The sequence below is a fragment of the Achroia grisella genome, unplaced genomic scaffold (assembly GCF_030625045.1).
Source record: "Achroia grisella isolate CSIRO2021 unplaced genomic scaffold, CSIRO_AGI_Agris_v1 utg540, whole genome shotgun sequence".
Classification (NCBI taxonomy): Eukaryota; Metazoa; Arthropoda; class Insecta; order Lepidoptera; family Pyralidae; genus Achroia; species Achroia grisella.
In genome coordinates, this window is record NW_026712925.1 from 2908769 (window position 1) to 2931608 (window position 22840).

A 22840-nucleotide genomic window follows, 5' to 3' on the forward strand; every position below is an offset into this window, starting at 1 on the left:
GCTTAAAACAAAGAGGTTAACAGAGAATAAACCTTAAAAGTTATAATTATGTTTTGATAATTTATTTTGAATGTTGATTTAAAATAAAAATTATTTGTATAAATACTTTTGCATTTATTATTTACTATTTATTAAACACATTACACATTACATAGTATTTATTAAACACAATGAACGAAGCTTTACGAAACTATGCCTTGCTTACCTTTAATTTAATCAAGCCTGTTAAGCCAAAGCCAATCATCGTCAACGTGCGTAATTTCAACAGAATTGATAGAACTTTACTTTGTCGGGACGCTACACTTATTGATTGGAAGCCGCTGTATGACACTGCGGAAATTAACGACAAAGTATCTGTGTTTAATATGTTTATCTTATTTATGTTCTGACAAACATATATAGTAAAAAATAATGCGTAAATGTGTTTATATATGGATTACAGATGATGTATTATATCTATATGAAGAGAGACATATATTTATTTATATAAAAAGGAGAGAAGTGCTATATAACTTTAGCTGTTCAAATTAGAAATCGTTTAATCATGGTAAAGAGCTGCAAAACGCCGACATATTCATAAAAATATTTTAAATTCACCTTTTACGTATGGACAAAAATCCTCAATTCCCTTGGTTTTGGAAAGCAACCATCTCCGATTTAACAGTGCCATTAAATAATCTTAATAATAGTATTGATCCTCTGTAACAACTCTCAATACAAGTATTAAACAATCCACATTACAGGAAATTAAATCCATGTTGCACTCGCTTTGACTCGTCACACATTTTCTTCAGTATCTGACGACGATATACGCAAAGCAGTCCTAACCATTAAATCAAATGCTAAGGGCTATGACGAAGTGAGTTGAGCTATGGTCTTTCTTCTATTAGATATAATTCTTCCTGTTCTTACTCACATTGTTAATTTCTCGCTATCCTAGCTGTGTTTGACAAATTGTGGCTAAAGGCATTTGTTATACCGGACCTTGCTAAAATCTCAAATCCTTCTCTTCCTTGTCATTTTAGACCTATATCGATCTTGCCATTTCTCTCAAAAGTCCTCGAGGTTATTACTCATAAGCAAGTTTCCTCTTTTATTGCAAATTCCAACATTCTGAGTCCTTTCCAATCTGGTTTTCGACCTGGACTCAGCACCACCACTGCATTACTCAATGTAACGGAAGATTTTCGTGAGGCTATGGAGAACACTCGACTTACCATCTTGGTACTAATTGACTTCTCCAATGCCTTTAATTGTGTTGATCATGACCTGCTACTGATGTTACTCTCCCACCTAAACTTCTCGCCGTCAGTACTGGAATGGTTTTCTTCCTTCTTCGTGGTCGCCAGCAGGCTGTGCGCTCCGGGCAAACTTATTAACTGGTGTGACTTGGTCGTATGTTTTTGTTCCACAAAGCGGTATTCTCTCTCCACTCTGTTTCTATTTTTATTAATCTTGTTATCTCAACCTCATATTTTCTAACCACCTCTAGAGATGTTTTACAACTTTATGTCCAAGAAAAATGTATATAACATAATGCCATCAATGCAGCAGTTAATGAACTAAATGCAGATCTCAACAGTGTATCCCGCTGGTCCGTCGTTTTGGGTTAAAGTTAATAAGTCAAATGCCACAATAATAATAGGCAGCACAAAACTTCTATCCAAGTTAAATACAATCAATTCGTATGTGCGTTTTGAAAAAAATGTTATCGGTCGTTTTGTCACGTTTACCTAGGTATATTGATTGACCCAACAGTCGATGGCATTTACAGGTAGCGGATATATCTAATAGGGTTACATATTCTCCGTGTTCTTTATCGGTTTAAATTTTAGACGAAATTCCACTGAAATTGCTCGATTGATTGTCCAATCACTTATAATAAAATTTTGATTATGTCATGACGTTTGTCTTACTAATCTCTCCCAAGATCAAATGAATAAGTTGGACCGATTACGTTAACAACTGTATTCGGTTCATTCAGTTTTTTAGGAGAAAGTATGACCACGTCTCTAAATCGACGTCACAACTTAAATGGTTGTCAAACGTAACCGCAGAAACTTGCGTATTTTGCACAGCCGATTTCTCCATCATATTCGACTCTTCCTCTAATGTATATTTAAAAATAGATTTCGGTTCAATTAATCTTACTCTCATTCACGTAACCTAATATTCATTCAGATCCTTCTCTCTATCCCATCATACAAGCTTTATGTCAAACTCCTTCACAGTTACGGCAATTAACCTCTGGAATATAATGCCTGTAGACCTGCGTAGAGCACCGAGTAAGACCATTTTTAAAACGAAACTATTTAATTACCTGTTGAGTCGTCAAAATGAGCTTTAACTGTTTGGCGTTGAGTTAAGTAGGTACTTTCAACTGTATTTAGCGTATTTATGTATTTATTCTGTATAATTTATATATTTCAATATATATATATATATATATATATATATATGTGTATATTTAAAGTATATATTATATTTATATAACATAAATTATATATGTACATAGATTTTGTTGACCTAATTATTTAGTACAGTATTAATATCACAAATTTTCGCCATTACTGCCCTACAACGCTTTCTAGTTCTACCCAAAGGTTAGCTGGTAGAGAATGCCATATGGCATTAAGCTCGCCTCTTGTACACTCTTTATAGTGCAATAAATATAAAAAAAAAATATTCTTTGAGAACCAATGACTACAGAAATATCTACCCGAGCGAAGCCGGGTTTTCATCTAGTAGTTATATAAAATTATGACTTCTATAGGTGTCCAAAACAGACATATAACATATAAATTAATTTGAATTAGGCGAGAAATTACGTAGAAATGGTACAATCCTTTATGTTTAATATGTTTATGTACCTAATTTATGACTTTCTGTATGCATAGAAACACTATATAGTAAAAAATAATAAGTAAATGTGTTTATATATGTTGGAATGGAATAATATTATATATAATATGATTTTTAAAACATATATTTATTTATATACAAAAATAAAGAAAGGTACAAAAAATGTATATAATAATTATGGTCTTACGAATCACAATTTCACATTTTAAATTAAACACGTAACTGCACTACCACAAACGTATGTAGCTGTGAAGTGAACATATATTTTTGAGTTCAACTTTATTTATTGACAAAAATCACTTATATGTATGCAGTTACGTGTATAACTTATGCATTTCACATAATCGTGTTATTTACATAGTATGTGATATCGGAGTGTAGTAAAACCTACACAAAACCGATGAGCAAACATTAGAATAATAATAAGTGCTAACATTACGGAATATTTTTAGAAATGTTGGCCCATATTATAACTCACACACGGTAACAATTCACGATATTTGGTTAAGCTTGTGTCATAGTCTGCACTTTATAATTGAACTACTTGATTTACTGTTGGTATTGTTGTTGGTTATTCTGATGCTCGATGTGCTCCTGTGGTTGGAAGCCGTGCTCGTTAGCTGTGTATGTGACAGAGTATGTAATACCGTCGGGCGCGACGTACTTGTAGCTACCGGACACTTCGATCGCCTTGTGATCCTCGCTCACTTGTTTTAATGTGCCTTGCTCCTGACGGGATGTGCCATCGCTTGTTTCAAACCTAATAAATTAATCAAATAAATAATATAAACCTGTATATTTTAGATAGAATTACTTAAAAATGCATGCCGATTTACATAAAACATTAATTAAATTGTTACTCTTATGTATTTATTGCAAATGAGTTTTAAAAAAGAACTATATCACCGAAAAGATACTAACGTCATAGGAACAAAGCCGCATAAAAAGACTAGTATGTTATAAAGAAGTTAGCATAATCCTTACTCGAATTGGTAGCCCTCGGGATTGACATCAGCCGCTTGCTTCAGGATGTAGACGGGGTTTTGTTCTTGTTGTGGAATTGCCAGAGCGACGGCCACAAAGGCTAATGCGAATAACACCTGCAAACAATATTTTAACTGAGTACTGAACTTGTGTATTATTTTGATTTAGTATGTTTTTGTATCAACTGCCAAAGAATTAATCTAAGAAACATTACCCTCCTAGTATTCAGGTGTATATTTAGGCAATGCGTAATTTAAATAACTTAACATATTTTCAAATAAGGTCTCAATAGATTTGTTTTACATAATAGACTAAGAAATATGTATATAACATATTTATGACTATCCTTTTTTACCCCACTAGGTAAAAACATAATTCATATTGTATTCAACTTTGATAGAATTACTTTATATTAATTATTGTGTGTTAAAAATTAATAAAACTTAATCTAACTACTTACGGATTTGTGCATTTTTAGAATAGTTTTTTTACACAAGCGTAACTGTAATCGAAAGCTGCGGCTGACTGTGAAGATAACGGTGCAGACGGCCGTTTTAAACGCTTACCTTAATTGATGACAAAACTTTTTTTAGTGATGCACTGTCCATGTAATATAGTGCTAATAAGAAATCCATATACAACAATAATCATTACATAATATACAATTTTAGACGAAATACATGAAAGCGTCGATTGATTGTTTATGCAAACATGTTAATAAAATTGACCCCATTTGTCATATTATTTTTCAGGTGCTACATGCGGTGATGAAAGGATCAAATGGATCAGACATAGAAGGCCTATCACTACCCGTTGACGAAGACTTTGATTCAAATATTCAGTTGGATAATTTAGGACCCAAAACCACCCCAGCGTCCACAATCGACGTCAAATTGTGGGCTCAAACGGTAGGAAATAAATATTTTTTTATTTACAGCCGATTTACAATGTATGGTCTTATTAATGTATATACACTATCAAATACATTTCGTTCAATATAATCTTATACTGAACGAAATTAATTTAATAGTATGTGTATAAATAGTTAGTTGTCTAAATAGGATCTACCTATAATAAAATTCTAACAATTGCCACACAAATTCTCCTGCATGGAATTGAATGCAATTTTTTTATCCGCTTTATTCCAGGAAAATATCTTACTTGCGAACCAAAGTGGATTACAAGGTGAACACAAGCGACCGCTATATATTTGTCGTTAACAAATACTATTATTAATTAAAAAATCGTATAGTTCACATATACATATTCATTTATGCATATGTGACGTGACTCACATATAATGGTCATATTTCACGCGGCAGATATGCACGCAACTGGTGCTGTTCTTGGGCCATTGGCCTCTATGGAGCGGTTGCCAGCTGTCGTCAAGCGTGTGCGAGCACCACGACAGCCCAACGCTAGGCGGCGGCGGAGAGCTGGGCCCGGCGGTGCTGACGGCGCCGCACGTGCAGATGATGCGGCTCAGCGACACCACGCTCGCATCCTTCGTCGAGCTGCCCGCGCTCGACATGCCCGCCGGCGCCGCTGCCACCACGCCCGGTATACATAGCATTCCATACGTTGGCGTACCCAACGAACAACAACAAGGTTCTGAAATGGAGTATCCCTGCCCTGGTGCCTTGCGACTACGAGGCTCCGTCCCAAACCATGTGCCATCTCTTGTCGAGCCCTTTATGTCCAGCAAAGTTTATAAGACACTTTAATAATGAATTATTATATCTTTTAAGATAATTTATAAATTTTAAACCAAACTCTGAAAGATAAATGTGAAATAAACAATAAAATTTTAAATATAAATGCATTCCACTTACATACTTTTACATAAAACATACTCGCAAACAGGAACAAAAGAGTGAACAAAAAAACTAGTTAAATGATTCCTCACGATTTCGCGCACTGGCTTTCCCGCGCATACTAAATAAATTAAACACTCGCGTGTGATTGAATATGTCGTGGGAAGCCAGCTAATAGTATTGTGCCGCAGGGCTGGCGACGTCGGACCGACAGGTGCGCGTACTGCTGCGTGACATAGCCGGGAAGGCGTGTTGGGACGCGTCCGCGCTCTACTACGACCCGTCCAGCTCATCCACAGAGCCACTAGAACCGTTGCCACTGCCCGACTGGTAAACTCTTCACCACCATTGTTATTTGTTACTATCAGACTTTATCGTTTTGGATACAGAACATCACCCCATTCATGCATTTTTTATATACAGATGGTTACAATTTTTGTCTGTGTTCTGTGCGTTTGTAAATGTAGTGTTTGATTTATTTCAATCGTTTTAAAAACAAAAAAGGAATATGTGTACGGAGCTAAAGGCACTTCATCTATCTGGTACTAGTCATGGAGGTATCATTTTCATTATTTGGACCTCATAAATGATTATTTTTATTTTACAGTTGTCACTCAGAAACGCTTTTGACTATAATGAAATGTTTATTGCAGTATCGACAGTCCGAGAGATAACACGCTGTCCTCATTACCACCCCCTTTACCGCCTGATTTATTGCCGGATTACAAAAACTCGCCACCTGACAAACATCAATTAGATCACGTGAGTACACCATCATTATGGCAAATCATTGGAAAATTTTTGTTCCGCTAAATTATAATTGCTATTTTGAATGTATTTAATAGATACTCTATCCCTCCTTCGTACGGTAACGTTAGGAAGAAATATATGTTCCCACTCCTTTTTGTCCGTAGGATTGTAATAAACAACCGACTAGGAGAACAAACCATGTCACATCGGTATAAGAAAAGAAAAAAATAATATTATTCTACTCGCATTATGAGAAATACCCCATCAGCTAACAGGGGATTATTATTACCAGACCTTTGTGGATCTGTAGCCAGTAAAGAAACATATTTGGTTACTTTCTTGTGAACATCCCACGACGGATCACACTCTAGATATCTATCCTTTTATCCACGTCTATCCTGTTAATCACGACCCCGTCAAATGCCGCCAGATGCGCCAGGTGCCCCGCCAGACTACAACGCAGTGCAGACGTGTGCACCATTATATTCTTTGTCGATTTCTCAAAATGAGGCTTGTGATCACTAGGAATGCTTCTTCCAACCAAAACTCTCCTGGCATCTCTATCCTGTTCCAATTAGACTACCGATTGTATATTTGCCATTATATTATCATACATTAAACATTAAGCGGACGCAACTGTCAAAAGACCGTTTAAAAACAATTCAGTTTACGGTGGCTTCATATTAGCTTTTATAGAATTGTATTTATAGCTGGTTGTACCACTGGTATGTCAGTTTTTATTATGTTTAAAACATGTTTGTGCAGTATTTCGATTGTTTTTGCGAAGTATTGGAGTTTTTGGAAATGTGTAGCACGGCGATTACGCGACCAATCCAATCCAATTGATATAGACAATGAACCTAGCATACATCGGGCACACGTCGCCGGAGGTGTCGTGCGGACGACGGCTGGACGCATGCGGCCCCTCGCCACTACCTGCCAACTCGGAACATGAGCTGGTCGCCGCACTCGTAGCGCATCGGAACACCGAGCGGCAATATCTCAGCACCAAGGACAGGTTTGGATCTTTCTATATATTTTAAAAGGGAGTGTGCACCCGTCAATTCAGGGTTTAATTATGTGACCTACTACATCGAGAATTCGGAAGCTTCAAATGATACAGTCGAGAGACATAAAAGAAGTGGATAATGAAAAGGTGAAAATCAACTTGCTAGCTGAGCACTAGAAATGAATGATATGAAGTCAAATCAGTTGACTTCAGGGCGAAAAACCGGAAGAATGTTGTTAGCTCGATCTCGCCCACCAGAAGCTATACCATCAGGTTTTTTAGCCGGTATTCCAGCAGTATTTTCCTGATTTATTAAATAAAAGGTCAGTTGGAGGTGAATTCACAAAGAATTAATGACGTTGGTTTCCGTAATTCGTGATCAAATAATACACCACCTCCCAATTGCAGCCATGGTTATAGAAGAAAAGTAAATTCATTATCAATTAATAAGATGAAATTATAAAATAACAATAGCACTTTTTAAATTTATACCTAATATAAGTCATTAATCGGTAGTATGGCCCTCACTCAGCATAACCTGTGACAGCTTACAGTCACAGAGTTGATGTTGTAAATTAGATTACTGTATTACCAGCAGAGTGACGTATAATGTGGGCAGGTGCGAGGTATGGGAGCCGGCGGAGAGCGGCGGGGCGGAGGGCGCGCACGCGTTCGCGCAGAGCCGGCGACTGGTAGCGCAGCTCGGCACGCTGGCGCCCGCGCGGCGCCCGCACGCGCACCTGCTGCGACGCACCGACCGACTGCTGCGCGACCTGCGCAACCTCGACGCGCACAGGTAACACGCACACTATACCTATACACACAGGGCCGCTTCGCCCGTCTCTGTGAAGTGTGAGGCGCACACGGGCGCCGAGGCAATACGGGCGCCGCGCGCCGCCATCCAATTATTTTTTTAGTTGAAGCCAACAAAGATAGCATAGACTATTTTAGACCATATGCCATCTATTAAAGACATTTATAATTTTCTATTGTTAATTAATTAAATTCAGTGATATAAACTACAGCAAATAGCGACACCAACGTTTAGATCAGAACTTTTTTCTTGAGGCAAATGCTTACTTATTTATTTAACATTATAATACTATCATAGTAATTTACTTCTCATTTATTTCGGTCAAAATTAACAAATAATAAAATTTAATAAGCTGACACATGAAGATTTGTGAAAAAATATGCGATTGATAGGTTTCGCACACAAGCGCTGTATGGGGAACGCGCGCCCCTGTATACACTCACATACACTATAGATATACACTCACATACCCCCGAACGATCCCCCGTCTAATTCAAACGGACATCGAAATTATGTCTGCCTGAGCCGAGGTTCGAACATCTAGCGGTGACCTCTGACTAAAGTTGTATCCGTCAGGCGGTAGTTTTATTGTATTTATTTATTTAATTAACACAATATAAACTTACAGCTAATTGCCAACACGTTTATATTTTAAAACTATTTATACTACTTAAAATTATACTATGATAAATATATTCTTATTTTAGTAATTATGGAAGGCAAGGCTTCTGTATAAACGTCTTGGACCTTACCTAAAAATAAATTTAATAATTGCAATGCTCTCATAGTGGGAGAATTGCTAGCGTGGCTTGTGCGTACCGTCGCGGTTGCAAACAGTCGGACACGATGACGGGTGACACTTCTCACGTAATTCGGAGGGATATTGAATCCTATCCGTTCTACAACTGCGGGATTATCTATTTGGTTGCGCAGCAGAAAACAGTAATGGACAGCAAGTACTAGTTTCCTTCTAAGTAGTAATGAATCTATGTCTATCATACCTATTACAAATAAAGATGGGAAAAGGAATGGGTAATAACCATATTTTTTCTTATATAAGAAGCGAGCAAATTTCTTTTGTACTTTTTCTAGAAGTTGTGAATATTTTGTAGTACTAGGATCAGATAAGACCAATGCTGGTATATGGGGCCTTGGTTTGGTGGACAAGGTCGAAACTTACGACCACAGTCAACAAACTAAGATCTTTCGTGCTCCTCAGTTACTGGATGTATGAAAACAACCCCAACAATGGCAATGGAAATAGCCCTTAACATAACACCCCTCGACCTATACATACAGCAGGAAGCAGCTATAGCTGCCACAAGATTATACCATCTTGGTCTATGGGGCAAAAACCATTACAGTTCTCACACTACCATCCTGAACCAACCAATCGAATATGAACCCTTGATTGCCGCTCCGTGTGATAGAACTCAAGCATACCACTCATTCAACAGGAAATACCAAATACAATTGAAGGAGGAGGAAAGGGACCAATCTGCAGTAAATGAACTACGCATATACACAGATGGCTCCAAAACACAGAACGGTTCAGGAGCTGGGGCACATTCACTTGACCTCAACATGAACATATATATACCGCTCGGCAAACACAGTTCGATCTTTCAGTGCGAATGTGTTGCCCTGACCGAGGCAGCAAAAGCCGTGTATAGGTTAGGGGTCAACAATTTCAACATTAAATTCATATCGGACAGTGCAGCCGTGCTTAAAGCACTACAGAACAAAAAATCCAACAACAAACTAATAATCGAGTGCCACATCGCCTTGGAAAAAATTGCAACGCACAACGGAGTAATTATCCAGTGGATAAAGGGGCACAGTGGATCATATGGCAATGACGCCGCGGACGAACTAGCGAGAGTAGGTTGCAGGCCCCCTCCCACTTATGCCAATACCATTCTCGCAACTTCGCACCTGGATTCGCCAGAGATCCACCGAAATACAAAACCAAAGATGGAACCTAACCACTGATTGCAAACAATCTAAAGTGGCAATTCCAAAAACGAACCATCGGTTAACAACACGTCTACTTAATCTAGATAGACATAACCTCAAAATAATGATAGGGACAATAACGGGCCATTGTTCCTTAAACAAACACTTATACAAAATTGATTCTACAGACAGCCCCCTTTGTCGGGGCTGCTTTGAAGCTGAAGAAACGGCGGCTCACGTAATCCTGGAGTGCACGGCAGTGGCCCAACAACGAAAACAAATCCTCGGAACGGTGAGGTCGCTCCGTGAAGCCTGTGAAGACACCAGGAGTCTTCTGCGCTTTTGGGAGGAGCTTGGCTGGCTACTTTAGTAGTCTGGCTCTACACGCACAACGGCCCAAATGAGAGGCTAATTGCGGAGACTGGAGTCCAACATACAATACAATACAATACAATAGTACTAGGATCCCAGATAAGTGAACCGTATTCCAGCTTATTGCGCACAAAAGCATTATATAATAAAATTGCAGTATTAGGATCATGAAATTGTGGCACCGTTCGCATTATGAAACCTAATGATTTATTGGCTTGTTTGCAGATGTTGATGATATATGGCCCTGGAAATCAAGTTTGGTATTAAAAGTTATCCCTAGATCACGAACTTCAAATGTCCTGTTGATCCTTCAGCCGCTCCATAAGTCCTTCCGCGAGTTTGAGCTGGTAAAGGCCAGCTGCGGCCAATAACATTAGAGTAGTCCGAAAAATAAACTACGGACGCACACTTTTTTATTTTAGATATTTTACTATTGGTTTTGGGAACATATTCATAAAAAATATTTATTTTAGGTGCCGAGAAACACACAAAATCGCTGTTATATACGTTGGAAAAGGACAAGAGACGCGAAACGAAATTTTGTCCAACCGTTGCGGTAGTCCTGCTTACGAAGCGTTCCTGGCCGCATTAGCTTGGGAGGTAAACTAAAAAACGCGCAAATAAATTATAAATATTTTCTGGCTATACACTTTCTGTGTCACGCTGTTTTAGGTTGACTGGAAGAGAGCTCTATTTGCAAAATTTCTAACATGTATTTAAATCTTGTATATAAAAGTGCAATAAAGATTGATGAAAGTACGTGATATCTCCTACAGGTGGAGTTGGAAAGCCACGTGGGGTTCGCGGGCGGTCTGCGTGGCGGCGGCGGCGGCGGCGTGAGCGCGCCCTATGTGGCCACGTTGACCTTCGAAGCATTATTCCACGTCGCCACACGCATGCCCGCCGACACGCCCGACGCTATACTCAACAAGGTTATTATTTTACTACTATATTTTGGAAGTGAATATTCTATATAGATGTATTAGGATTTTTGGCCACAAAACGAAAGCGTTACCGTAAGAGAAAGAGAAAGGCTGGTGGCGGCGGAGAGACTACGGCGCGCGGTGAACGTGGAGAATGGATGAATGAATACACAAAACTATAAGGCGCATCGTCGATCATATTGGATTCAAATATAAAGTAACGCTTGCATATTATTGATAGTAGTAATATCAGGTATGCATTTAAATACCATCCATGTTTATACATAATAGTTTTATTGGTATTCCTGTTATAGACCCGGCATCTGGGCAACGACGAGGTGCACGTGGTGTGGAGCGAGCACTGGCGACCGTACAAGCGCGACACGCTGCCCACGCAGTTCTGCGACGTACTCATCGTGCTGTACCCACTACCTGGCGGCATGCTGCGCTGCACCGTCTCCAGGAAACCAGATGTTAGTAACACTGACCACCGCTTCTATAGATTTCAGTTAATGAACATTGTTAAAAACAATATAAAATGAGATTTGTACTTTAGTAGCTAAATCAAGATTCACGAATTATGACCTCATGTCTCATAGAAAAGGAAATACGTTATATTTAGTCAAATAAAAAAAAACTTATTATAAAGTGTTCCTTTAACGCTAAATTGAAATTAAAGCAATGCGGGCCAAAGGCATTGGCAAGGGTATGATGATAAGGGCGTTGTGCAGGTGGGTGTGTTCGGGCCGGTGTGGGAGGAGATGGTGGTCCGCGTGGAGTGCGCGGCGGCGCTGGCCCGCGGCGCGGCGGCGGCGGGCGGGCGGGCCGTGCGCGCCACCATGCCGCTCTACCAGCACGCCTACACCGAGCGCGCGCGGGCGCTTCACGCGCTCGTGCACGCGCACACGCACCCCGCCACCTTCGAGCACTTCGTCGAGCGCGTGCGCGAACCCGTGCCTGCGCCCGCGACCGCCGTCCAAGCCGCACACGCAGGTACGTCTACGGCCCAATAATCCTGCTAAATCAAATATGAATAATATTTTTTTCTTGTTGATTTTGATTCTTTTTTTCTCTTTGATTGAGATCTTTGATTCTCTTTGTTGATTGATATTGTTTTAAAGGAAAAAAATACTTGTCTCCATAATTATCACAATATTAAAAACCCGTTTTTTTTTTTTTTTATATTCAGTTACCTACTGATAAAATTTAATTAAATTAATCCAGCGTAAATTATAATTCTTTAATTTTGACATTGGATTGTTCTGTGAAGTAAACGGTATATCAATTATATTCTCTGACTTGTAATAAAATATAAAATAAAGTAAAATTACAGTCAATATAAATTTGTGTTTACGGTACAGAGCAAGGGAGCGGTCGGTTAGCGGCGGCGTTGTTGGACCACGGCGCGAGCACGTGGGGCGCGGCGGCCGACAATCACTCGGTGTCCCCGCGGCCGGCCAAGCGGCTCGGGCCGTTCAAACGGCCGCCCGCGACCCTCGCCGGGCCCGCCACCGCGCCGCCCCACGTGACGCAGCAGCCGCCGCTGGCCCCGCACGTGTCCGGCCCCGCCCCCGCGCCCGCCCCGCCTACAGCCACGCCCCCCGCGCCCGCTCCGCGCCGCAACCGGTGAACTCCTCCATATTATACCACCCGCCGAATAAATAAAGTTGCAGGCAGATATACAAAATTCCACAAAATACAAAATTCCAATTGTAATGCAATTAGTACGCGACGGAAACGGGGATAAAATTTTTAATAAACTGAATAATTATTTTCGGAGAATATGTGTTACACGGAGCATGTTTACTAATTTGGTCATCATTGGCGGGTTTATTTTTGTGAAAAGCATTTTAATTTATATGAATACGTAAATTACTTAGCACTTCGCAGTAATAAAATCGTGGACAAGTTATTTGTTTGCATTTATACAACTTTATACAATTGTTTGGATTACATAGCAATAATAACAAGGAGTAGTATAATATTTATATATTCGACAAATAAAATACGAATTCTAAAAAAAATTGAAAAATACCTAAAATCTATTAAATGTAAAGATGTAATTAAACTATTAATGTAATTCTTCTTTGTATTCGCGGAAGTAAACTACAGCATTATATTAGTCGGAGACCAATTGCTGATAAATACATTACATTTATTGGATATCCAATTATTATTGGCGAATAGGCATGAAGTAAAAAAAGGTTATGGCGACCGCTTTAAAAAACCCAATCTGCCTACTATGCCACGCCTTTTTTATAGCACGTGTATAATGCAAATATTATCTTTCTGTGGAAAAATAATATTTGCATTATACACGTGCCATATCAAGTTGCGATGGCAACCAAAAAGTATTATATTGTCCCATTAACCTAATGTACCTATTATCTTCGTATGCGCTAGAACCTAGATAAGACATCTCAGTTTTTATTACTTTTAATTACCTGTTACACTACAATATCAGTCCTATTGAAATATGTCACGTAAGAATAAAAAGGCCTAAGTTGATAGTTGAATTATAATTTATTGATAATAGTAAAATGACATGTCTTTAATAAAAATAAGTGTATATGTAAAAAATAAGAATGGTTATGTCTACTGCTGCTAAATATTTGCAGTAAGAAAATTGAATTACGCCACGCTACTTACGCAACAAAATAAATCGATAGCGCTACAGATGACATCGCAATCACATAAATATATATATATGTAATTGTTTCGCCTGGGTGCTCATAACTTTGTGAGTTTTGTGTATGTTAACATATATAACTTCTCTCACACACTAAAACAGTGTATGAATTTCTCAAATCACTCGAGGTTCCGGAGTTTACTCCTTACAAGAAAATCCGCTCTCTCTATATCTATACCATAGTACTATTAGTATTAATGAAGTGCTTTGCTATCTTCTAATAGACTCTTATCACTTATTGGAAATGGAAGGTAAGACTAACATTATGTATTCTTACTACTTCATCATTTAAATATAATTTTTTTTTCAATAACGAGTATGAAATAATATAACGAAGTACGAAATTCCATTTCATTTATCTATCAAGAATAATTTATTAAATTGTTGACAGTCTTCAAATTGCTTGAAGTTCAATATTTATTTAAATATTAAGTTGGCAATTATGTACAGCGAACTGTTCATGTGTTGTATTATATATTAAAATTAATATTTTACCTACATACTTAATTATGATATGTATGATGTATATAAAGGTTATGAAAATCTATATCACTTACACCTACTGTAATAAAAGTAGTACTGATAACAGGATAATCCCATATAAATACTTGATCTATGTTATGGTTAGTACAATGTGAAGTATTCACTCACTATAAAATATGAAGTACAGAGAATACTTCTATATCTTTGACAGTCACCTCTCTTCAATGAGCAACCCTCGTATAATCTTTAATTTTTAAAACTATACCAGAGTCAGCCAAATTTTGAGAGTGGCAAACTGTATAAATATTATATTTATAAAAATATACATGGATTTATAAATAATAAATTTGTAGGTTTATACAATATAATTTATAATCAATGATCTGTACTTATTAACACAATATATTTGTAACCTGTAGCTTGATCTTGCTTTAGTACAAACATCTAAAGATTAACAATTGGAAATTATTGCTTTAATTATTATGTATTATATCTTGAGTACAAGAGTATATATTTCTGTTTCTTAGGTTAAAATAAATGTTCATAATTTTTGTTTCATGTGTATTGTTGAGATTTGTGTACAATTACATTGATTTGTTAATTAATTCGTCCAATGAGAGATTCCTAGTAATAGGACTGTAAACTTAATGATTAAAATATGTACTTAATTATTTTTAAGCTTTTTTTTTAGTCTTGCATTTAAAATGTTTATGCTATGTTAAAGTTTGATAAAAACAAACTTTTTAAATAATATACAAGATTAATGCCTATTATCTCTTATTTAATTTTAGTACATTGTGTCTTTACAATATTATAAAAAATATACTTTGTACCAATAATATATTAAGTAATTGGTTTTGTATTCATATTTAACATTTCACCAATGGTTTCTGTAAATATGTAAACTAGTTGTAGAGCTTTAACTGTAATAGTTGAATTTATACTGTAAACCCCCTGTGTATTATTTACACACACATAAATCGCGCTATATTTAATTTATCAGTATTGTCACTATCTTTAATGAATTTATATTTTGTAATCACTATGTTTAATATTACTAATGTAATGATGCAACATTTTTATGCAAAGTAGTAAAATCTGTGAGAACACAAAAAGTTATAATATCTGCATTACATTGCCACTAAATAATAAATGGTGCTTAAGAAACGAAATTCTATATAAATCTACATTCCATGCTGTTATTATGTAGGTATATATTAGCAACAAAAAATAAAAATTGCATATAATTATAAATTAGTAGTACTTCTTTTACATACTTAAAAAAATATTTTGCATTTACTTTATAACACTGTATGCATTATAATTTTGCTGTTAATTATTTTTATGCATTCCATGATATTTTCGAATATACTGTATTTGTTTCAAAACCATAATTGTATTAACTCATATTTCTTGGAAAAAACTTTTCATTTAATCAGTATTTTATAGATACTAAGACTGACACAAGATTCGTAAACTTATAGATAATGAGATCACTAAGTATTAAATTATTAATATAATAATATTAAATAATGTGGTGGATCCTTAATTAATATAATGTTAATTTATAAATAGTTGTTGATCAAAATAATAGCTTAACAAGAAATTTGTCGCTTTATTAATTTATAAACTGGATATTAACCCACAGACATTATGTAATGTAACCAAATTTTTTATATTAAGTATAGCAGGATAAAAATAAAGTTGTTGAAACTTTTTTATATTTTTATTTTCAATCTTACAATACATCATATATTTATTTATGATTTGGGCAACATATACATACCAACTTGTAAAACAAGCTGATGAGATCGTACTTTTGTATCTAAAAATTGTCTTAGTTCCTGAAGACTGCATTCAGTTCCTGGAGCAAACATTTTTAGCATTTGATGAATACGATCTAGTGGCAATGAATTCAAATTAGTCAACATCGCAAATATGTAAGACCAGAACACTTGAAGGTCCCTCTCTCTCTGATCATGTGCTGAAGCCATGGCACTTTCTGCTTCATCATCTTCACAAATCATATCTTGAACTTGATTTGTAGCAACATCTGTTTTGCCTGCATCGGAACCATCTACCAAAACATATACATCTGTACACTTCTCTGAAATTAAGCCCATTGACTGCCAATATGTTATTTTTCTTCTTAATATAGTGACAGGTACTTTCATTACTTGATGAAGATCATCTAGTGACCACTCTGGTTTAGTTTCAAAATGCATAATTAAAGTAGCATTGAAAGGAGAAACTGTTAAATCTAATTTTTTGTTCCCTATTTCAATTTCTATATTGACATTACCAAGATGTGGTTTCCAATCTAGGGTTCTATTTCCTTTTAGTGCTTCATATGATTTAGTATATGTTTTGAAATGATTTTTTATTTCCTCAGGCAACTCTAAAGTTTCATCTTTGAAAGGTGGCCAGAATTGTGCTGATAAAATCATGGCATTTGAAGTAAACTTATTTGCAGCTTCAAATTCTTTATCTTGTTGTATTAGTGCATTAATACGTTTGGAATCAGATATATCTTTGAGCATTACTTCACAAAAGTGTAATTGTGACTCTCCAAATCTCAGTTTTAATAGTTCTAAATACCTTATTTCCTTATCTGTGTTAATAACACTCTGTGCTAATAGTCTATCAGCTAATAATGTTCGGTATTCATTGACAAATAACTCCTTGCTACCATATACATTGACCAACATTGAAATTATATCACCTGCCTTTCTATCACTAGCACTGACTTTAGGATCTGCATCTACTGGATCAGGATTCCACTCATCCCATGCTTCATCTTTGTCACATTCTCCATCAGTTTCTGCTGCAAATTTAGTGAGTTCTTCAGCTAATTCACTACTGGCACCATCCTCAGTGAGACTACTTACTACACTGCGTACAGTATCTTCTCTGTTCCTCAAGTAACTGCGTACAGGCTTTGTGACAGTATCTAGTATGACTCCTGATGGATCCAGATGACGCAATGCTCTTATGGTTGACACATAAGCAGTCAGTATATCAGTTGTATTTACACCATGGTGTAACAGTCTTGTTTCTAAAGCTACTTGCAACTTCCTACAAAGAGTTGGCCGTAAATCAGTTTTCTCTAAACATAATTTAATATCATCCACTGCAGGTTGTGAATCTGGATAATCAATAATAATGTTAAAGAGCTGGTCAATTCTCAGTTTACCATAACTATGGTATAAATAATGGCTAAGCTTTTGTTTAAACTTTGCAATAGCGTTTTGAATATTTTTGTCATCAGGGGGAGGTTTTGAGGACCCTGCACAATATATTCTTGTTAACCAGGACATAACAGTAGTGTCAAGCCAATTTTCTAAGAAACTTATGTGTGATACATCAAATGTTCCATCACACAGTTTTTGTATTTGAGATTCAATTCTTAATTGAATAAAATTTGTTAATACTTGACCTGTTAGTCTCTCCAATAAATTGAGTTCCATCAACTTCCTATTAGTGTCATGAAAAACTTTAACAATGTAAGCACAATTACAATCAGAGTATTCATTCCAACAGCCAGAACACATTACATCTTCCCCCATATCAGAATTTTCATACTCGTTATCAAACACGTTAAAAGATACTTTGTAGAAGTAGTTTATGATGACTTGGTAATCTAAAGGGAGTTGTGACAGAAGGGTTGCCCGCACTAATTGTTTAAAACCAAGTATAACATATTTTTCACCAAATATAGGTTTGTTATCTCCACAGCTACTATTTAGAATAGTTAGTCGCCGTAGCATATCATAAAATTTAGATACCGCCTCATATAAATCGTTTACAGCAGATTTGAACAATTGAAAACCCTTGATCTCCTCTTCAACTTTTACAAATTTAGACCAAAAAGGAGGTGCTATATGCTGCCGGAGATATTTCTCAATGTGAACAAGTATAAGGTCACGTATTCTGACCTGAATGCCCAAACCGACAATTATTTGTTGAATGTTTTCATATTCAGCATCTGTACAGTCACTGGAGATTGAATCGCTGAGAATAGGGAAAGCGTAATTTATTTTATTCCAATAAACCTTCAGATCTCCAGATTTACATGACATTTTAGTATACAATATATTATACTAAATATTTAATTCAAACTTAGAAATTAATATCTTCTAAAAGAAAGAAAAAAAATAAATTTAGAGAGGGTTATGTTTATCGTAGATGATATAGACTGACATAAACATATTGAAGTCTCTGTATTTCTGCATAGGTATGAGACTGCGTAATGAATGACAACTTTGACAAATCGCCAATTTTCTTTTTCCTCGTACAAAGGATTTCAAATATTTCGAATGTTGACCGCTAGACTACTAGCAACTGTTAGTATCTTGCTAATTTGCTAGCAGATATATCGCAATAAGTTCGCTAGAGAATGTGGTTACAGCACGACGATGCCTCCGCTCGCTACTCATGACAAGTACAATTTTTAACAATTTTTAAATGAAACTTACGCATGTCGATGGATTGGAATTGCAGGTACTATTGCATGGCCTCCAATTTGAATCCTTTGATTTAACATATTAGATAGGTATATACTTTTCGATACATATATTAAACTGACTATATACCACTTGATTAATTTTGACCAAGTCCTGTAAAATAGCCGGTTTACCGATCACTACATATGTATATGGTAATTTTTTATGAAATTCCGGTAGTAAAGGTATAAAGGCATGGCAAGAGCTTTTGAAAGTAAACAATTAACTACTATATTTTCCAACGGAATTTTCACGAACAGAGACATTCATTATTCATTTTGTTTAAATCAGTCAGTCAATCAACCTTGGTATAGTATGTTATTTCAGTAATTATGGCACCAACCATGTCGGCCATACGATAAGATTTAAATTTTTAACGCAGGTACTACTCCGAACTAGGTTCATAGAAAGAAGAATACGAGATTAATCAAGGATATAATGAATTATTACAAAATTTTATTTTATGAACTTCATATGGTATTTTTTTACAGTATTTTACATATAAGTATGATATTTTATGGAACTGTATGTATGTCAACTTGTATTCAACAAGTAATTTGATACTTTATTGAATGATAGGTAAGCATATAAATTATCAGGACCAACTAATTATGTAACTTCGTTCGCAACGATTTTCGCATGTAACGTAGTGAAAATGACGTCATTGTCAATAATGCGATCATATAGACGCCATTTGACGCTGTCAACTAGCATTGCAACGTAAACGCAACTTTACATATCGATAAAAATTATTTCTATCGAATGTCGATTTAGTAACCTCGTTGCAACGTCACGTAATCGCTATTTTGCCGAAATGACAGCGTGGAATTGAAACGGTTTTTACATTATGAGAAACAATTTAGAAGGTGTTTCTTTTGGTTACAATCTTTAAAATATCAGCATTAGCAGCATTATTTATCTTGTTTTGGTAATTTTCAGTATTACATATATTTTTATTATATTAAATATTACGTAGAAAGTCGTGAAAAGGTTTTAAATTCATTAAAATGGGAAAATTGTCACGACTCACAACACGACATCAGTGTTGCCAATTCGATATTTTATTTTCGTCCCAAATCACATAGAATGTTGTATTAACTAGAGTAAATGTTTAATATAAAATTAGGGTTGATTATGATATTAATATAATTAAAAAACTATTTCAATGAATACGGTGCTCTGTGAACGGAATACAACGTTTATGATGCTCTGTGATTTGTTTAAAGTAAATAAATTTATTTGTTTAAAACAATTATGTACAAATTTAAAAAGATGTGCCCATATCATTTTAAATTTATATGGATACCTACGTACTTACCTAGGTATCTATAGCAGAAAAGAAAATTTAATTTGTAGGTTAGATTAATATTATTAATGATTATAAATAGTTTGTATAAAATATGCTTTTATATTCAAAATTATTAACCTTATTTTTTCATTAGAATAGAATAGACTTTCTTTATTTTATTTTATTAAATGTCTATTAATAAAATTAAAATAAAAGAACAAGTGAACGCTGCAGTATATTTTGTAATTTTTGAACGCAATAAAAATTGTTTCAAATCAACCAACTAGTGTAACAACCCAATAAATTAAAATGTATCCCTCTAAAGGTATAAGCTATCTAATGTACTGACTTTTTAAATTGGTCGGATTAACAATATTCCGCTGCAACTTCATAGTAGTGTTTTATCGATAGAAATGATTTATGTTGCGGTCATTCGACCTTACTTGATCGCATTTTTTAAATTGAAATGATTTCATATTGCATCACAACTTCAACAGAAACAATTTCATATCGTGTTACATAATTAGCCCACAGGACAGACATGACATGTAAAGTGACACCCGTGGTACCCTTCATACTAATTATATTTTTCCATAATAATCTAGTTGTTCAAATCTATCTTCAGGTTGTTGCATTAAATGTAGTATCACACATATTATAAAATCACAAAATTCTATTGGTAATAATATGGTATATACCTTTTTGAGAACCCCAACATAAAAATTATTTGCAAATTCTAAAGTATTATATATTTTCATAGTATTTCAAGTATATACATTTTCGTGTCAGGCTTTTACCAATATTTATTCAATTTAATGTGATGATACAGGCTACTATTTTCTGTGTCCATCAAGAATACATGATGTCAGAAATAGAAACTAATATTATACTAAGTAATTCAATATATATTATTCAAGACTATTAATAATTTAGATTATTAAATTAGATATTTCTAACATGAGGTGGTTTAAATTAAATACATTCTTTTATCACATCATCTTGAAATCTGTATATTATTAGTTTTCTGTGAAAAAACAACAATTACTTATAATATTAATGAATAGGCTCAGGTTGCTGTGTTAGTAATAGTCCAAATCTCTTCTTAATTGTTATTCTTTGTCTTGAATATTTATCTTCTGGGGAGAAACGAGCTGAAACATAATAACAAAACCATAAATCAATAACATAACATATAGGAACTAGAACTAATACAATGATCAACCTAGATGGTATGTATTAATTGAATTTTATATGAATCCAGTAGCAAGCAGGCCTACAAAGCAATTTATGTAAAATGGAAATAATTACATCACAAATGTATTTTTAGTGAATGTTGAAAAAGTGCACTAGACATTGCTAACAGTATATGCAATCAGTGCATTATAGAAGGAAGATTCTATAAAATTAGGCCTGGTCAGTTGCCCTATTTGTATTGCCATTCATACTACAATTATTCAAGACAAGTTTAATTATTTAATATATATATCTGAATACTGCTATTATTAATGCAGGCATGGTACTTAATCAGAACAACTTTCAAGAGTTTTCTCAAGAAACTATTGTACTCAATTTCTGGTGCTTTGTCAACATAGGCTAGATTACCTAACTTAATGCAATCTCATTAACTTCCACTGGTTGCGCGCCATGCATGTGCACATATGAAACAGGTGGGGTACCTTTCCATGGTCGCCCCTTTAAACTAAAATATATGTTAAGGTACATACCCGGATGTGCTGATAAAGTAGGTTTTCCATGTGGATCAATGGTCTGTAAACAACATTATGCGAAAAATAAATCATTGTTAAAATACAGGCAAGTAGTTATTTTAGGTTAGGAAACCATTCCAAACACTTACAGATAACGTATATTGCCTATCACCATTTTCGTTTAAATAATATCTTAAATACATTTTGATAACGGTGTAGTTAAGTTGTACGAATAAATTAACAAACAGTACTTAATGAAAAATTACAAGTATTCATGAAACAAGTGTAAGCACATTACAAATCAAAGAATATACTACTCAAGAGTTACAAATAAACACAAACAGTGCTCGGCACAGAATCCTAAGCTTTTGTACGAGCTACGTAACCACAGACGACGTAGCAGGGTTGTCATCCTTAAAATAATTGGCCCTCATACGAATTAGTCAAAAATCTCGGTTACTGCTCAATTTGACTAACCACGTACTTCATAGTCACAAAGTACATATTAGTAGTATTTTGACCGATTTCTATTAGTTTATATCATATAATATATAGGTGAAGTTATGGTACCTTACTAACGTTCCTAATATAAAAAAGAATGTAAATCACTCAAAATAAATTACTATTAGGTATATCTGATTGCATATTTAAATGATCTTTGCTTCAGACTATATTTATCTAAAAATTT

General features: G+C 35.3%; 4 protein-coding genes across 4 annotated transcripts in view; 1 reads left to right on the top strand and 3 right to left on the bottom strand.

Annotated features, from left to right (window-relative positions):
* Positions 1-13898, top strand: part of LOC131847783 (probable Rho GTPase-activating protein CG5521) — a 36770-nt gene extending 22872 nt beyond the window's left edge. The window contains exons 24-34 of the mRNA XM_059197432.1: positions 4599-4754; positions 5169-5406; positions 5852-5990; positions 6314-6425; positions 7271-7428; positions 8039-8215; positions 11035-11161; positions 11338-11493; positions 11799-11957; positions 12216-12477; positions 12846-13898. Coding sequence (XP_059053415.1) covers positions 4599-4754; positions 5169-5406; positions 5852-5990; positions 6314-6425; positions 7271-7428; positions 8039-8215; positions 11035-11161; positions 11338-11493; positions 11799-11957; positions 12216-12477; positions 12846-13114 — 1953 coding nt within the window. The 3' untranslated portion in view covers positions 13115-13898. The remainder of the gene's footprint in view (positions 1-4598; positions 4755-5168; positions 5407-5851; positions 5991-6313; positions 6426-7270; positions 7429-8038; positions 8216-11034; positions 11162-11337; positions 11494-11798; positions 11958-12215; positions 12478-12845) is intronic.
* Positions 3412-11673, bottom strand: LOC131847782 (endocuticle structural glycoprotein SgAbd-5-like). The gene is made up of 3 exons (XM_059197430.1): positions 11662-11673; positions 3847-3962; positions 3412-3622 (listed from the first exon to the last, which is right to left on the bottom strand). The coding sequence occupies exons 1-3, from the start codon at positions 11671-11673 to the stop codon at positions 3412-3414; spliced, it is 339 nt and encodes a 112-aa protein (XP_059053413.1).
* Positions 13796-18835, bottom strand: LOC131847781 (anaphase-promoting complex subunit 2). The gene has a single exon (XM_059197429.1). It carries the CDS (start codon positions 18733-18735, stop codon positions 16417-16419), a length of 2319 nt encoding a protein of 772 aa, XP_059053412.1. The 5' UTR covers positions 18736-18835; the 3' UTR covers positions 13796-16416.
* A 2567-nt stretch (positions 18836-21402) lies between these two features.
* LOC131847717 (H/ACA ribonucleoprotein complex subunit 3) lies at positions 21403-22530 on the bottom strand. The gene is made up of 3 exons (XM_059197355.1): positions 22302-22530; positions 22171-22213; positions 21403-21597 (listed from the first exon to the last, which is right to left on the bottom strand). The coding sequence occupies exons 1-3, from the start codon at positions 22353-22355 to the stop codon at positions 21500-21502; spliced, it is 195 nt and encodes a 64-aa protein (XP_059053338.1). The 5' UTR covers positions 22356-22530; the 3' UTR covers positions 21403-21499.
* Positions 22531-22840: the final 310 nt, after the last annotated feature.